General features: G+C 42.0%; 2 protein-coding genes across 2 annotated transcripts in view; one reads left to right on the top strand and one right to left on the bottom strand.

Moving 5' to 3' along the window:
• The window catches only part of bmp6 (bone morphogenetic protein 6), a 39,970-nt gene extending 31,994 nt beyond the window's left edge, over nucleotides 1-7,976 (top strand). Inside the window, exons 5-7 of the mRNA XM_053412131.1 lie at nucleotides 6,163-6,239; nucleotides 7,298-7,408; nucleotides 7,777-7,976. Of these exons, the coding sequence (XP_053268106.1) occupies nucleotides 6,163-6,239; nucleotides 7,298-7,408; nucleotides 7,777-7,926 (338 nt within the window). The 3' untranslated portion in view covers nucleotides 7,927-7,976. The remainder of the gene's footprint in view (nucleotides 1-6,162; nucleotides 6,240-7,297; nucleotides 7,409-7,776) is intronic.
• A 2,809-nt stretch (nucleotides 7,977-10,785) lies between these two features.
• txndc5 (thioredoxin domain containing 5) lies at nucleotides 10,786-17,676 on the bottom strand. The gene is made up of 10 exons (XM_053412132.1): nucleotides 17,418-17,676; nucleotides 15,430-15,582; nucleotides 14,935-15,040; nucleotides 14,737-14,833; nucleotides 13,829-13,944; nucleotides 13,183-13,269; nucleotides 12,858-13,010; nucleotides 12,438-12,520; nucleotides 11,844-11,973; nucleotides 10,786-11,261 (listed from the first exon to the last, which is right to left on the bottom strand). The coding sequence occupies exons 1-10, from the start codon at nucleotides 17,603-17,605 to the stop codon at nucleotides 11,139-11,141; spliced, it is 1,236 nt and encodes a 411-aa protein (XP_053268107.1). The 5' UTR covers nucleotides 17,606-17,676; the 3' UTR covers nucleotides 10,786-11,138.
• Nucleotides 17,677-18,469: the final 793 nt, after the last annotated feature.

Below are 18,469 nucleotides of genomic sequence, written 5' to 3'. Positions count from 1 at the left end.
GGCTCAGTACACTGACACAGCCACGAACGGCCCGACTTGGCAGACCACCTGAGAAACGATTTACCTCTGCTCTGCTTCTCCTGCTACGTGTGTTTAATGGCTCCACCATCTGTGTGGCACACAGACGTATTTGTTGGACAAGTCGGGATTGTTTTCACTGCTGCTCCCCGAAAGTCCTCCGCTTTGGATTTGTTGCCTCTATTTTCTGTTTGTTACGAGCATCTTTATCCCCGGTGGGTTACACTGCACTGCTGTCAAATGAATTCCTGCCGGGATTTTGCAAGAAAGTGAACTTTTACCCCATGAATCAAACTGTATCTGCTTGATGAGAGAGAAAACGTTCTGCAAAGTGAATCTGCCCCCCCTCCATCGAAAAAAAAAGAAATCTGCTCTAACAAGGACAATCTGTTAAATACGCATCCTGGAGGACTGGACTTTACATAACCCAAAACATCAAGACCTCTCCACCTCGCCACTCGGGACGATGCGGAGTGTAAATATTTAGATCCGACACAGGAAGCGTGGAGGCCCCCCTCGCCGCGGCCGAGTGTCCGCGGCCAGCGAGAGCGCTGCTGGGACTGGACGGGATGGGAGGATCCGCCAGGAATTCAGGAGGGCATATGGTTTCAATACCGCATCACTCACTCCAGAGACAGGGAGGAGGACAGGATGGATGGGGAGAGCATCCGTCTTGTGGAGCGCTCATGGGGGGAGAAGCAAAACGTGGACTGTCCCCCCCCCTTCAGACCACCACAACTCCAGCTAAAAAGAGCGTGTCACTGATAATTCACTTTCTCCAAAAACACATGAAGATCTGAGGCGGAGAGGCAGCGATCTGTTTGTTTTTAATTACGGCAGCATGCTACCTTCCACACAGTCAGCGTTCTGTTACTTGACTGTGTGTTTTCTAAAAATAATTTCTCTCCTCTGGCTAAATTGCACACTCCTGACCTGTGGTCAACCACTGCACTAAATTTAATGCAACTTTTTTTACAGAGTTTGTTGCCATTTTGTCCGTCAGAGCTATTTTTGTGATTCAGATTTTTTATAAATTTGGCAATAGAGCTTTGCTTTGACACAGCTAAGTGTCAGCTCAGCATCAACGGAGAAACCTTATTTCACCAAACCCACGTGAGGTTTTGTGTCTTCCTCGATTTCGCAGTGTTAATGACTTAGATGCAATATGACGTGATATTAAATGTCTTCCAGATGTCATAAGAGTTAACATTCTGCCATATAAGTTTCTACAGCATTTGTCTTAATAATGTGATTATAGGGACAACAACTAGGGCAGTAGAAGAGAACTGTGGGATGTACCTGTGCCAAGGACCTACAGTCCCCTTATGAAACCACATTTAAATTCACTAGCTCCGCAGTTTTATTTTGGAGCTGCACCACATTTCACACACAGGCCGCTAAGTAAACCTTATTTTTGTCTCTGAGAAATCAAGGGAAATGTTGAAAAACATCCTATCTTGCAATGTTAAAGAAAGGAAAAAGCTAATCCTGTTTCCGCCCCCTAATCCAGATCTGGATTAGAGGTTCTCTCCTCACCTAAACCACATTTTTAGGCAGGTCAGTAGTTTTTGCATAATCCTGCAAACTAACAGACGGACAAAACAAGACATAACCTCCCTGAAGGAGGTAATGAATCAACTGCACGTCTCATGTTTTACCCACTAAACAGACAATTTTGAAAGGGGAACTTCTCCTTTTTTGTCTTTTACAAATTCCATTTTCTCTTTGGAGCGATGAGGAGAATGCAGGGATATTTTCATGGCGTCCAAAACCTCTGATTGTGATGCCGGGCAGGGATTTCTCCTGCTTGCACATCAGGCCCCTCTAAAAGAACAATGAAACACCTTTTAAAAGGTAATTTAGGGTTTTATGGGAAAGGCAGTCCGGGGAGGTACTGGGAGTCGGGCTGGGCTCTGGCTGCGGGGGAAGTTAACAACCATCCAGGGAAGGAATATCACGTCCCAGCGCAGCGCAGGCTGCCTGCGAGGCCTGTAATTAGGCCTATCCAGTCATTAGCTGCACGGCTAAAAGACTGACCACGCTAACAATATCGCTTAAAGAATTATAATAACACAGCACTCCGCCAGCTGTGTTTTTTCATCTGTCTCTCCTCCCTCCTCCTCATTCTCCACGCTCCATCCCCGCCCGACCTCCTTTTGTTTACTGTTGGAGTAATTAGACGTAGTGGAGCTCCCTCGCAGGGTTTAATAACCTCTGTGATGAAAGACAGGAAGAAAGATAAAGCTTCAGTGGTATATAGTGGCTGGTGGGAGGGAGACGAGAGACAACAGTGACATTCTGCTTTCATGTCCTCTTCGCCGGCGGGACTCTCTCCTTCCTCCTTCCGGGTGACGAGGACCCAGATTTTATTTTAAACAGTCTGAACCCGAAGGTTTCCTCTCGCCGCCCGACCAGCCCCGATGGGAGTTCATGTAATTTCTACAGTAAAAGCTGCAATCTTTTCTCTAGAATGAGTAATGATATGAGAAATTTGTAGGGCAAACTATAGACTTACAGTAAAGTGGTTTGGGAGATTGTGGCCTGTCAGACGTCACACACACACACACACACACACACACACACACACTTCCTACGTGGAACACCCAGACCATAACGTCTGTGTTGGCGTCATCTGATTCCAGTGTTTTCCAGACGACGTGTGGTAGAGTTCTACTTCTCCTCCCGTCAGAGAGGCTGCTGAAAGGGTTTCAGGTGTTTCATGAATGGTACGCAGTGCAGCGAAGGGTTAATATCAGCCCGACACTCAAACCGTGCCGCACATCAAAAGTCTCAGTGTTAAAGAGCCTCAGTGCTTACGTTCAGTAATGAGTAATGTTTCCCCTGCCATTGAATAGACAGGGTGGGAACGGGCCGCCGGTGTCCCACCTCAGTGAATTCAATGTGAATGGGTTCGAGTGCGACGTTTCTTTTTTAGTTTCACACGGCCAAGCGGATGTTTGCCCACTCACAGGGAAACATTTCCAGGTAAAACACAGTTAGGTAAGCTGCTGCGGTGGGGGAGTGGAGCTCAGTGCCAACGCTGCTTTCTTTTCATTTAATATACAAATATTTGGTCTGGACGTTAGTGTAAGAAAGGGGTGAAATGAGAGTTCATGGTTCTGACGATGCTTCATGAGTTGATCAGTATTTTAGAAACAAGCATTTTATTGAGCAAATCCATGCAACCGAAAAAAGCTGCAAATTTGTATTCTGCAGTTCCCCCTGGAGGCAGAACATCTCAAGACCGTGTGGCGACGCAAGGACAATGCAGCCGAACACAGGCTTATCACAGTTGCATCAAAAAATTAAGACTATTTATAACTGTAACCTTAAGACACAGGTTTAAACATGTTTTTTAATTTCAAAACAGATTGTCTTCTAAACTCTTTTAACAACTCTTTGTCAACATTGTGATGTTTACTAAACTTTTATGAGAACCAGGTGAATGGGTGAAGTATAGACAGGAGGACATTTTAATCAGCATCATAGTTAATGTAAGTATTCACCTCACTATCAGTCAGTATTTCAAGTTCCTTCCCACCTTCGCCCTCTGTCAAGGAAAAAGAAACGAGTGGTATCCTGATGGGAGCCGGAGCTCAGCAGTAACATGTGGCTTAACATTTTTACAGCCAGGAAGGAGAGATGTGGTTTATGGGCACCGCAAATCTGAGCCTTTACACTCAATGAAAGCCCACAGTAAATATCAGCCTTACGCCGACAAACTGTGAACGCTGACGGCCTAGAAGGCTAAGAGGTGCAGGGAGAATAAGATGAAAAGGGGATGTATTGCTAAATGTTATACCTTGTACTGTACAGGGTAAAGTAAAACAAGATATTCCTATAATACTGTTAGTAGCGAATTCTAGTGACCCAGCCAAAATGGCCACATGGGACAAGCAGGTGCTCAGCCAACAAAACCCTGAAGAAAGTGTGTTTGGGTCAAAGATTTAAAGAAAAAAATATATTGTTTTAAAAGTAATAAGAAAATAGAGACCCTGTTTTCTACCCAGACCCATATACACAATAAAGGTGCACAAACCCATTAGACTCATTAAAGCATGCGGATAAAACAGCATTAAATGAAGCAGTTATAAGTTAAGTTTAAAGAGATGCATGTCATGATGGAGTAGAAGCTCATAAATATTGAATATCAGTCACTTTTACTGAAATTCCTTTTCCAGTAGAAAAGAAAAGAAGTCGGAGGTGACATTATCTCAGAGCGTCACTTCCTCTCTCTATAAACATCACCTCAAGTTCATGTCAGGCCAAGTCGCACCGCCTTGTTCTTTCAATGTTTCCTGCTTCCTCCTATACAAACACTTTACAAACTGAAGAATGCACCTTACACTGCAATAGAAACATATTTTTAGTGTAATAGTTATAGGCAAGATCAGTGGAATCCTGCAGCAGCTGGTCTGGGACCAGTCTGTTTCCTCATTGGTGAAGATATCAGTACAGTAAATCTGTTCATACGGCTCTTACAGCTGTTGAAGGGGCCGGTCAGTCAGTCCATAGGGAGGGAGGACGAAAACATGTGACCCAGTATCCATGTGCATCATAAGCACATGCACACATTTGACCATACACACTCTTGCACATTTAATCCCTGTGTTTCCACATTAGCACACGTCCAGGGAACTCTCTTTCCTTTCAGAAAGGAAGGAACCTGAAACTGGGGGAAACACCTGATTGCATGCGACGGTTATATACGACCCTTTGACCTCTGCCCGCCACTCGTCTTGCATAGCCAGACTGAAGTGGACAGCGGTCAGACTTCATGCATTATGACTCGGCTACAGGGGGAATAAAAACTCTCCAGCTTGTTTGTATGTCTTTAAACCATCAGAATTGTCTGTGGTGGCTCTAAGCTCTGGATAAAGGGATGGTGGCCCTTCAAAATTGTGTCTGGGTAATTAGATGTCGGTGGAAATACTTGTGAGAAGGTGATTACGGTCGCTAAAATAGCTAAATTGCTAATTTACAACAAAGAAATTATACGAAAAAAACAATATTACAAATAAAATGAATGAATCAAGTCATCATTTTAGGCTTAGATCAGATCATTTCCCCCTTTGTACTCAACAACCTAAGCAGTAGTCATAAAACCATATTATTCTACCAAAACATTAGTTTTTAGCTTTTTCATTAACTTTGAACTTTGGGGACGTGTCGTCCAAAAATCCAATTCAATAAAATCTCTTGTGTGCCCAAGGCTGAAGTATTATTTAAGGCATTGTAGGGCCACCAAGACACTTGGTTTGCTTATGACTCCAGGTGGTCAAGGTCGTCAGAGGACAACTCCCTCCTGGATTACAGTCTTTTAACAATACACGACCTTAGTCGCTGCCATAAACTACATTTTCTCTCTCTCTTTATTTTTCTCTGGGATGGTTTGTGAGGAAGAAAAAAAAGTTTTCAAAACTATAAAGGCCAGACAGTGAAAGTGAGTGAGAGAGAGAGAGTCCTCGGAAAGTCAGTGGAAAGTTGGTGTCACAGTGTGTTGACTGATGCCAGCAATGACCTTCTCGACTGTAAAAACCAAACGTATACCTGGGACTGACCGCCCCGGCTGCCGGGCAGCTGCAGAGTGGAACAGACATAATTGAGAAGAAAGTGCCGAGCGGGAGAGCCCATAAACACACACGTCACTGCGTCACTGCTTGTGCTCCTGCCATGCAACATTCAAATGCAGATTCTGAGTGTAATGTGGCACTTTCACATGGTTTAATTGGATTTTTTATTTTGAATTGCTGTGTGACCTCCCATTAGCATTGTTTTAAGGGACTTTGTGGGACCCAGGCAAAAGGGACCTGCAGGGCCCAACGTCAAACTGAAGCAAAGTGCAAACCCAGAACATCATCCCAGGAGTAATAGAGCTGAACAATGCACTATATTAATTATCGTTTTACTTTGTATTTGTCATTTTATCATTTAATTATTATTATTTGCACTTTGCCCCCTGTACCTCATGGGCTTCTGAAGGTCCTAACTAAACTGTTGCTGCTGTGGACAAACGAAGTTGGCCGTTCTCAGGGGCCCCCTATCAGCCGAGGGCCCCAGACAGTTGACGTTCATGTAGAATCACACATTCATTCATAGAATAAAAAAAGCAGTTTCCTGAGGATGTCTGTTCTTTTGTTGCAGATTACAACAGCAGCGATCAGAAAACAGCCTGCAGACGGCACGAGCTCTACGTCAGCTTCCGGGAGCTGGGCTGGCAGGTAGCAAACATACTAATGTATACATGATGAACCAGTGATCCTCACAGTGACTCTCTTTATCTGTGTTTGCTCAAAGCTAAAACATTTCAGTTTTCAAAATAAAGTTTGGTTTATGTCATATTGCAGATCCATAGACACATGATACATGACATATTTTTCTATATTCAGACACCATTTTCAGTGCTATTTGACCAGCTCACTGCATAAGATACGCACACATCAACCCCACTGTGTGGCTGATATGAAGCTGGTACTAACAAACCAGGCTGAGCAAAGCTGGGAGAAAGTCTGTTAAAGTATCCTGAGTAGGAGGAGGGGGTAGATTAAGCATCAGGTACGTGTGTGTTATGAGGAAATGTACAGAGGAAGAAATAGAAGAGGACAAATTGGGAGGGGGGGGGGGGGGGGGGGGCAATGGGAGGGAGCTGTGCAGAAAGAGGAGAAGCAGATGAGTGAGAAGAGAAAGAGCGACAGAGTAAGGGAGGAAGGAGGAGAGAAATATGGCTTTTCCGAGCGATTCCACAGACACTAGTGTTTGAACAGAAATGTGTCCTGAGGCATCGAGGTCAGGTAGACTCCTGAAGAAGATGTTAAATACCACATCCTCAATTTAGAGGTTAAAACTTTTATTATTATAAATATTAATAATAATAGACCCTATTTATCAGATACCTGATGAGACAGCACTGGACCCAAATTAATTTCTAAAGGATTGCATTGATACACATTCACTTTCTCAATTTATGAGGTTTAATTTAGATTAAACTGATGCATTATAACAGATCCTCTTATATGAAGATGATAATATTCACTTTTTTTTAATCAGTTTAAAAAGAGACCGTTTATTTTGGAGCCTTTTAAATTTGTGCTGCTGTTGAACTGCATTGGAGAAAACTGATATTTGTTCCATCCCATTCATGTAAATGAAGGCCTACTAAATATTAAAATAAAACTCAGTATGAATATCACCTAGTACTGCTTTGATTAGTCAGATTTCAGAAAGATTTTGCTGGATGTGATTGATTTAATCTCATTTTTTTAATCATTGCGTGTCTCAGGACTGGATCATTGCTCCGGAAGGCTACGCAGCCAACTACTGTGATGGAGAGTGCTCCTTCCCCCTGAACGCCCACATGAACGCCACCAACCACGCCATTGTGCAGACACTGGTAAGGCCAATATACAGGAGGTTACCACTACCAAATATCTCCTAACATTTGAGGACTCACACAGGGTTTTACGTTCCTTCTTTAAAAAGCTTTTATCTCTGTGAGTTTTAATTAGTTTCATGTTACTTCATTTTTATGTAATTATATTGTTTTTTTATTCTTATATGAAGCACTTCTTATATTTGTTTATTTGGTCTGGATTTTTTAAGGATACAAAGCAGGTAGAAGTGATGGTAAAAACGTATTTATTTAAAAACGTATTAAAAACAGTTTTTTAATAAAGTGAATTATTCGTGGATTGATGGAGTCCTGCTGTATCACACATACATCTACAGGAAGATGTTTTCATTATTTCCTGTGTTTTTCAGGTGCACCTAATGAACCCCGAGAACGTACCGAAGCCGTGCTGCGCCCCCACCAAGCTGCACGCCATCTCGGTGCTCTACTTTGACGACAACTCCAACGTCATACTGAAGAAATACAAAAATATGGTGGTACGGGCCTGTGGCTGCCACTGACTAATTCAAGGACCAATAATATTTGAACTGATATAAAAAAAAAGGGGTGGGGGGGGGGTGGGGGGGTTGGCAAAGGGCTGCAACTGCACCAGCGACTCCTGAGTGAGTTTGACCTCCAGTAGACACCAGTTTTCTGCACAAATCCTCAGCCTGCAAGGAACGTCCGCCCCTTATGCGTTGTATTCCAATAATCCTGGACAGCTCAAAAGCTCATTTGTCAACAAGGCATCAAACTAAGTAGGGACCATTGAGAAAACGTCTGACTTCCCCCTACTCCATTGCTGAGTCACCAAAGGGTCAATCGCCCTCTTTACTGGCTCCGGAGTGGAGTCTTTCCTCCAGGGGTCTGCAGGTGAATGAATGATCATGTGTGTGTGTGTTGCGAGGGCGTCAGTCTCTCTGCGTATTAAGTGTTTATGAAATGGAAGAGTGTGTATGGACGCCGAAGAGGCTACTGCACCTTCTCCCTCACTGAGAGGGCGAGGGCAAACCTGAACTGTTGGGGGACCAGTCTAAGTGCTGCTTACTTTCCCTTCTCCCATACAAATATATATACATTATATATATATATTTAAAACCAAGTGGCTCAACTGTAGTCAATGACATAAAATAAATGGTTTGAGTCAGATGGAAAAAAACACAAGAGCAGTTTCCTCTTCAGATGCCTTCAACCCAAAAAATCTAATACTGACTGACAATTGGACTCATTTGTTTCATATTTCCTTCCTCTTTAACTGATGTATTTTCTTCTCAAGCCATATTTGCCTTCCTAGAATATAATATGGACCAAACCAAAGTAACCGCACACTATTTTAGCAGTGCACCGCTGCGAATATCCGCTCCATGTCAATATTTGCCGGGCTCACGCTGGGCTGCGACTCGCCGGGCCGGTTCAGCTCCCGATGCATGTTCTGGCTAAACTGGTGTTTTTCCTCCAAAGAACTGAAGACTACAGCCTTATCCCTCCGAAAGTTAACAAACGTTCCACCCCGGACAGCTCGGGAGACATCATGGAAAAACATTTAGCGAGGCATACACCGGCCGACAGAACCATTCCTGGGCCAGCTGTCTGAAATTAGCCCTTTGCTTTTTCAACCTGGAGGGTAGAATTATGTTGAGATGTGTGTCCAGTAGCAAACACTCTCTCCATTTGAACATGTTACTGTGAGCTTTGAATGACTTTTAGAGACCATATTATAATGAAAAACTAATACCAGTAAAGAATCAAATTACATTACATGACTAACCAACTATAAAATTACAAAATATACCTCTGGTAAGCTGCTGTTTACATTTGTGATCATGTTTAGACTGTTTTATTGTAAATACTTGTACATTCTCAGCTTATTTATTGCACCTTTTATTAAAAAAGAAAAATCACATACCTTAATAACAAAGACAGATGCAAAAACACAATGAAAACTTATTTTTGAAAAAATTTATTATGAAATCTCATGTTACAACTTGCCATTATTTACTCTTTTTTTGTACAAAATCCATGGGAAGAGCACAACCCATGACTCACAAGGAAACAAAACTTCTCACTGGAGTTCTCTTTTTTAAGACCATGTGCTATCCATAAAAACTTTTACTGACAAAGAACTGCTGTGTCTCACTGTTTGTGTACCTGGTTTGGACAATAAATGGCACCCTGCATTGTGCCTTTGCATGGTATGGGCACGGCCTTGTGGATGGATGCAGTTTGTTACATCGCTACATGATTAAACACAGTCACCTGTTTAGTCAAGATACTGGTCTCACAGCCACTGACAGAAAATATAACATCAGAATGATTATTGAGAACCATTCATCTATTATCTATACTGCTTATCCTTGAGGGGAACGAGGGGGCAGGAGCCAATCCCATCTGACACAGGTCAAGAGACGGGAAAACCCCGACACACAGACACAAACAGGTATTTACACTCAACTGATCACACCTACGTCCAATTCAGGATCTCCAAGATAGTGCGAGATACACACAGAAGGTTCCAAGCATTCCGGAAAACTAATGCGACAGGCTGCCCCTATTAGGGACAAATGATAAAGATGGTAGATGCAGCTGGTTCAACCACAAAAACTAAATCATCTTAAGAGAAGTGATGTGATGCTAGATAGCCTGGCTGGCTTTGAGCTTACGTTCTTTCAGTAATAACATTGCTTTATAAAAATGTCTGACTGCAGAGGAAAGCTCGTAAAAGCTGTCACGCTTTTTCTTGTAAAGATGAGTTAGAAAACAGTGCCAGGGAAAAATTACATTCATAAATTTGGCGATATTTTGAGAGGACAGTTCTACAGAAACATTTGACGGTGTCTGATGGGCGTTTCTGAATGAACAGAAGAAGCAGTGAGTCTACAGATGTTCAGTAACAGAGATATGGAGCGACATGGTCCAGGCCTGACAGGCTGAATGCTAGGAGGAGCAGAGGGCTGGAGGAGTCGGAAACGAAGTCGGGTGCATGACTTAGATCTTTGCTAATTTTCTGTACTTTCCAACAAGCAAGAGAAATTAATCAGATCTTTATTTTCTCTTGATCACAAAGACAAAAATGAAGTTGCGTCCCTGTGCCATGTCCGACTCCCTTAACAGCAACAAAGCCTCAGTTTAAAACGCCCTCTAGCCTGGGTTTCCCTGAGAGTTAAGTCAGACGAGCCATTAGTGGAGTGAATATGAGGTTCCTGCAACTTAACTCAAAAGAAAAAAAAAAAAAATCACATTCGGGTGACGTAAGCTTAATGGCTCATGATTTAACAACAGATCCCATGTATAAGAAAATTCATGTACTTAAAAAATAAAAATAAAAAGTCAAATGGCAACAGAAGTTTAAGTCAGAAACAATTGATTTTTTACCAGGAACATTTTCAGTGTTACCTTTTTAATAAACATTACCTGTCTGAGGAATTCTGGTTTCCGATCAATTGAGCAGTGCTTGCAGCAAGTGAATGTCAGACACAGTATTACTTCATGTGCAGACCCAACTGAAACATTATTCTCCCCATTAGGAGACTTGAGGTTGAATAACAGCAATGACAAATACATCAGATCCCAAACCGAATCATTCTCTCCTTGAACACTGGAGATAGAGCAGACCACCAAACCCGAGTGGAGAGAGATAAAGGGAGAGCTTGCTTCTGTATGAGAGCGAGCGAGAGAGAGAGAGTGGTGTCCTACTGGTCAGATATGCAGTGTGGGCGCGGACTTCACAGTTTTTCTACAGCTCGTCTCTCGCCTGCCTCATGATGAAGCTGTGCAGGCTCTCCAGGTCCCGTCCTCCGTGGTGCTCGTCTCCCTGGTTCCCTGCCCTGAAGATGATCAGCGTGGGGTAACCTCGTACCTGGGAGGAGAGGGAAAACAACAAAATGCTTTTCCATGTGCTTACTCAGATGGAGAAAAAAAATTAAACAGGAGCAAACTAGGGCAGGTCTTTCGGAAAGATCCATAAAAGTTTACGAAGTCTATTTTTAGCAGGGAGAGAGGTCGCACTTTATAAGCATCTAGGGGGATTACAATGAAAAACTAATACCAATAAAAATCTAAATACCTCACATGGCTATTTTACTCTTTACAAAAAAAATGTAAATCCTATTCCTTAATGACAAAGACAGATGGAAAAACAAACTTGTTTTTTTTGTGATTATTATGTAATCTAATGCAACTTGCAATCCATTGGTACGGCACAAACATGACCCACGAGGGGAAAAAATTCCACCATGTGCTATCCATAAAAAATGTACTGAGAAAAAACGGCTGTGTTTGTGTACCTGGTTTAGACAATACACAATTCCCTGCATTGTGCACATGGAAGCAACTAGAGGCTTATTCAAAAACACTGCACATGAAGATAAGGAATTTATCAAAGTTGAGAACCACTGATGGCAGTAATGCAATTTACACAGTGAGACGTCCACATACTTACAGAATACTTGTTGCAGAGCGTGCGCTCAACGGTGCAGTCCACTTTGGCTATCTTGACATCAGTGAATCCAGGAAACTCCTTCTTGGAAAGATCCTCCCATGTTGGAGCAAGATTCTTACAGTGGCCGCACCTAGAGGGGAGGACAATAAAGCAATTACATCATTTGAACAGTCAGAAATACTTTGGAGACTTTAAGTTGAGGGTTTGACCCAATTCAAGATTCAGACTCTTGACGTTTGACTCAAATTCCTTTCAGGCATTTAAAGAATCATATACAACAGAATTTAGGGCAACTCATCAAGTCCTACCACTACTTTGTTTTATGATGGTGGGCTACCGATAGTTTGAATTTCACAAAACGTGAAGTTAATCCGCCCATCACACACTCTGGGCTTCACACTGATATTCCAACGTTAAAATTACAACTGTTAATAATTACTCAAAGAGACAAGCCTATATAGGACTCTTAAGGTTTCAGGAAACTTGCCTCTAGGTGATGAAGCACACAAAATTCAAAAAGCATAAAATAACTTGTAAATAATGACGCATTCATTTAGTTACAGGCAAATAAAGTTTCTTAAAATGTGACCTTACCATGGAGCATAGAACTTGATAAAGGTGAGGCCCTTTGCCACTGACTCATCAAAGTTAGTCTCTGTCAGGTCCAACACGCTGGTCTGTGGGAAGGGAAAGATTCTCACATTAAACAGTGCTAAATTATTTTGAGTTTGGTTGTTGCATGAAGAATCTGCCAAGCACTTTAAATAACGCTTGTATATAACCTGGAATTGGTAGGAATGTAGGATTATATTGATTGGACTATAGTAATCGAAAAAAATTGCCATTTTATTTAGAATGTATGAATTTCTGCTCAATCCTGCCTTAAAGATTTCTGTAGATCCAGCTTCAACATGCTTTACAAATAAACCACCACCAAAAACCAGTAGCTACATTAACAGTGACATGAAAAGGATCTTGTGTGTCATGTTTCCTGTTGGCGCAGTCCAGCTTTACCTCCTCTTTGGCCGGCTCATCGGTGGGGATCTCGTTTGCCATTTGTTCGTCGCTTGGTTCCTGCTCTGGCTCCTCAGCAGTGGCAGCCTTCAGCTGATTGTCCACAAAGTCTTTGAAAGAGTCCAAGTCTCTTTTTCCTTTGTACTGTTCCGTCTACAAAAAGACACAGACACACAAGCATTTTTAGGAAGAGATCAATAATAAAAATAATAAATATAATTGCAGAATTATTTTGCAGGGCAGATGGATGCGGGATGTGGCAAAAACTTGAGCTGAATGTCATTGGATGCAGAGTTAATTTAAAAGTAAAAAACGTCTTCCTCACCTTCTGGCCATTGTTGAAGAAGAGCAGTGTGGGATACCCCCGCACTCCGTTGTCAGAACACACCTCATAGTGCTGTGTACAGTCCACCTGTGACATGAATACAAGAACATGGGTTGTTAAAGTAGAATGGTACAAACAACCGATTCCAGGAAGTTGAGACGCTGTGTGAAATGTAAATTGATTACGTGGCTATTGCAACATAGGCTGTCATCCACATGTCCTGTTTTTTTATCCCTGATTATTCAAACAAGACGATGCCACGTCACACTCTGCAAATGTTATTACAGTGTAGTTTGATGGTAGGAGTGCAACTACTAGATAAGACAAAGTATATCAGGCAAGAATAGGAGAAAGTTTCACTTTCCAAACCTTGATAATAAGTGTCTTTATTTCCCAAATGAGTGTTGCTAAAAGAAAAGGTGATGTAACACAGTGGAAAATGTGACATTTTCAGGAATGTGCTGCAGACATCCAAGTTCGAATAAATGTATTTTTAAAACAAAAGTGTATCAGTTTGAACCAAAATTTGCAAATTATCACATTCTGTTGTATTTGTGCTTTAAGCAGTGTCCATATTTTTCTGGATATAACCCATGTTACATTGCAGTATGATCTTGTGAACCTTTACACAATCCGCAGGACCCACCTTCCCGATCTTGACATCATCGGTGTGCTCTAAGGTGTTGGCCAGCTGTTCCCAGGTTGGTACCATGGCTTTGCAGTGGCCGCACCACGGAGCAAAGAACTTAACGAAATGAGCACCTGCAGCAAGAAGAGAAAAGCAAGATAAGAAATTGCAGATAATAAACCAGAAATTTCCACACAAATGGCAAAAGAAGAATATAGAGTAAACATAAAATACCTTTTAGTGTGCACTGACCAATAAAAGTACAGAATTCTGTACTAAAATGAGGCTGAACAACTTTATGGGTTCATATTATTCATCTGAAGGAGCAAGGCAAAAGGTTGACTCCACGACAAATTCCTGACAGCTGCCATAAATGAAATTATGCACCTCTTACACTGAGATTATACACAATCAGTTCCACGTTTATTGCAGCTGTTCCCAAAATATGTAAACGCTGTTTCAACATGCAGTTGCCATAATCAGCTTTTCTTTTTCATTTATTTTTCATAAAAAGTCCAAATATTCAACTTAGGCAGAGCTGGAGAAACATCATTTCAAGGAGAAAAGTATTGCAAGCACTGTTTATTTCTGAAAATCCAGAAACTTGAGGTGACAAGAGACAGGTGTTACAGTTGGTAATGCATGACTGGTTGTGATTCAGTTATTTGTGTTGAACTGTCAGTTATGTAAATCATGGCAATGAAGAGTTTCCATTCACTAACGAATGATCCACAAACACTGCACAGTGTGGCCAAGAACCGAAAGTAGGTTTCAAAATGAAGACAAAACAGAACAAGTTTATCTGTTGAGGCAGGATACAGCTGTGTAAATACACAAGAAGAAGTTACCTATTCATTTGCCTAGTTCCCTGTTACAACAGTACTCAAGTGAAGCATTAAACAGCAGATTTTATACTGGATCTTTACCTTTGGCTATATGGGCCTTGAAGTTCAGAGCAGTGAGCTCATACATGCCCTGTTTGGGCTCTGGGGCTTTGGGGGGCTCCAGTTCAGTCTCTGGTTCCTGGAGAACACACAAAAATAACCACCTATGAACACCACTGTTCTCAACCACTGTTCAGGGTCACTATAGTTTATGAACTTAAGTTAAAGAAAACAATTCACCCCAGGCTGCTCCTGGAGTGTCTGCAGCATCCACGTCTCCATGGACTGCAGATCTCTGGACCCCTGGTATTTCACTGCCTCCTGGTCTGGCCTGAACAATTTAAGCCTACACAGAACACAAAGTATTTCCATTTTTTTTATTCCCATCTTAAGTTACGTAAGAAGATTTACTCCATGCATACACAAATCAGCTGTTTTAAAAGTTTTGTAAATCATTATCCATTGTCTGCTGTGTTTGCAGGTGTTGTATGGCAGTGAGCAATAGCCAAGATATAAGAGGATGTCATTAAGATACAAAGAGAATAATTAACTAAATGCAGGTCAATGTGTCAAGTCTGTCAATAAGGGATGAAGATAATTGTTTAGTTTTATGTAAGTCTTGTTTTTCTACTAAATATAACAGCTAGTGCCTAATTTTTCATTGAGTTTTCAGTTTCTGTTTGTGAATGAAAAATTCCAGTTGTCTAAACTGACTCATCCATGCCAAATACTTACGTGGGGTAGCCTCTAATTCCATGTTCATTGGAGCAGAACTTGGTGTCCTGGACGCAGTCTACCTTCACCACGTACACCTGAGGATCATCCATGCTGTTGTATTTGTCTCCCAGTTCATTCCATGCCGGCTGTAATCTCTGGCAATGGCCGCACCTGGACACAACAGTGGTATACACTCTCAAAAAATATATTTTTCAACTGACCCCACTTCCTAAAGAATTACATGCATTATAGCCCTGTGATAACAATCATATATGATGGTTTGATTGGTTTATGGTAGCATATATGAGGCGTGCTATTCCTGGAAATATCCCAGTGCAGATGGTGGCCTACTGCACAAACATCTGCTTTCTCCACTCTCCTCTGAATGAAACAAAGGAATAAATAGACTTGCAGGCAAGTATAACAGGGTCCAAGCACCCTGATGCAATTTGTATTCAAGAAGCCAAGAGCATTAACCAACAGGGGCTTCACAGGTGGTCTCCTTCCCCCGTCATCTGCTACTGTGATTCGCTGCCTTAGTAATCCAGCTGTTGTTGATGTTAACAGGCTTTCTGTCCATGTTTTCCTGCCTGTTCCCCAATTGATATTGTTTACATGGTGGTATTGTGGCTCCCGAGTAAGCCTTGGAGTCATGATTCTCCAGAATATCTCCGCAATCCACGTCATCGTCCAATTAACTTAGGTTGCAGTGAGATCTATCAAAATCAGATCAGTCATCTGTGCAAAACTTTAAACTGTATACATGTAAATCAATAATATCACTTCCATGTTTCTGGTTCTGAAGATACAGACAAGTGTGATGCAATTCTCACATTTGCCAACATTCAATGCAAGACCATGCAAGGTGAGTCCTTATGAGGGTATATTGCTTTATATAGTGGGCGATATTGGGGTGGAACACAAACATATTTTTAATTGATATTCAATTCCCATACACTCAGAGGATGGCTGAAGCATTTGGACAACTGACAATACATATATGATAGAAGCTGTTGCATTAGATCTAATATAACTGCTGAGAGAATCAAGGCAAATTGGATTAAATAATGGTAAAATAAGAGCGGTATTAATCATAAAGTGATGGAGGAAAAACTTGCCTGACATATTGTGTATTGTCTTTATGCTAAATGTTTTGTAATTCTTAGCCTTTTTGAAAAGGAGTACAACAGGTTCTACTACTAATTAATTAAATAAATATATTACATAAACTCTAAAGGTTACATAATCCATGTCGGGAACACCAGTCTTAGACAGTAGTATTGAGTTTTAGACAAAGGTTTGGTAGTGGAGCTACCTGAGATGTGGGAAACTCATGACCTGTATTCAGGGTTTGACAATAAAAGAACGTGTCGATCAGCTGATCTTATCTCCATCTTCACTCTGTCTTTATCACCATCTCCTGTCTCTTCCATTACAGAAGAAGATCCCACTAAACTAGACCAAGTTCCTCATCCGGGACCTCTGGAGGGTCCGTGGACCCCACTTTTGTTACCGCTGACACTTCACTAGTCAATCAGTGCTTGCCACGTAAGCGCAGCTCCCCAAACTTTACAACTCTGCACAGTGACTGACAGTAGCAAGTCAAAGTGAATCAACTAATGACAAACACTATTGGTTGTTTCAGTTTGTGGATCAAGATTCTCTAGAAAGTTTCAATAAATTCCACCAGAGAGAAAAGTGGTAGCACCGAGGCCCGACGTGTAGAAGTACCCCAACCCGGTACGCTGCAGTTGGCTATGCAAACCGTCTATGCTAGTTAGCAGCTGAGCTAACGACGCCGGTAGGGAAATGACTGTGAAGCCAACTAGCTTGTGTGCTAACTAGCTTGCGTGCTAACGAACCGGTTAGCTGCAACTTCAGAAGTCCCTCAAGTTCACATGTTCTGTGCACGTGAGGGACACACAACTCAGAGTGCATGGCTGTTGTCAACACGTGAAGTCAACGTGTTAACGTCGTTGTGAAAAACTTGGTGACTGTTCACTTACCACGGGGCGTAAAACATGACAAAGTGTGGAGCGGTGGGCACCGCCTCGTTGAACATCTCCACCGTGTACGAGTGCTTGGCGTGTTCATCTTCTTCTGCCTCCGCGTCGCAGAACACACCGGAGAAAAGCAGCGAAGCTAAATAAATACACGACAACAACGCCGGTGTGCGGTTCAGTGCAGGAGCCATGGTGAGGGTGTGTGTGTGTGTGAGTGTGTGTGTGTGTGTCCCTGCTGGTGTACTGTAAAAAAAAAAAAAGACCGACTGTCCTCGTGCACGCCCCCTCCGGCAGAGTCAGTCTAGAGGCAGGCACGCTGTGGATGAGGAGCAGACATGGAGATCAGTGCAGAAACAGCTGTGAGCGCAGTCAGCATGTTGTGTAGATCTGCGGATCCGCGTCCAGGCTCACTCAAGTGCCGGCATTCTCGAGAGTACGGAAGCCTGTTTGGTCAATCTGTATTGCCTATGTTTTACTAAAAATAAAGATGATAATAATAACTCTCATCTGACATTTCATGTAACAAATATATTTTTCCACATGAAAGAAGTACGGCGGCCGAGAGAGCTCAATGCTCAATGGAAAAACAACTCAGTTTTAACAAACAGCTTCATCAAGATTTAACGAAACGTGCTGCAAAAAGTCCCCACACATGCAAATTATGGAACGAGCTGCAAGTTGCGAAAATGACACCGAAAAAACGACCGAAATAATTATGAGCCTGGGAGTAGTTCAATGCTTTCTGAAGTTATTGGAGTCTGCTACTCATCAGTTATGATGGGGGAAGTACAAAGACTGAGACAAAGATTTATCCAGTAAAAATACCCAGTCAAGTCAATTATATGTGGCAAGTAATCACAAGCTGTTTTCAGACAGACACAGAACTCCGGATCATCTCCTGATATTGTAACAGATGTAACATTTTTCAAATAAAAGCTGTTCTCAGCATGTCCTTCAGAAGAGCTCCAGAGAATTGAGTCTGGACCTTTTTTCTGTGATTTGCCTTTCCCACATGTACAATGCAGCAGGAGATTCTCTCCTCAGACACATTCACA

Source organism: Pleuronectes platessa, chromosome 20 (assembly GCF_947347685.1).
Source record: "Pleuronectes platessa chromosome 20, fPlePla1.1, whole genome shotgun sequence".
Lineage (NCBI taxonomy): Eukaryota > Metazoa > Chordata > Actinopteri > Pleuronectiformes > Pleuronectidae > Pleuronectes > Pleuronectes platessa.
Note: the sequence above shows the minus strand (reverse complement) of the source record. Positions and strands in the feature narration are given on the sequence as shown.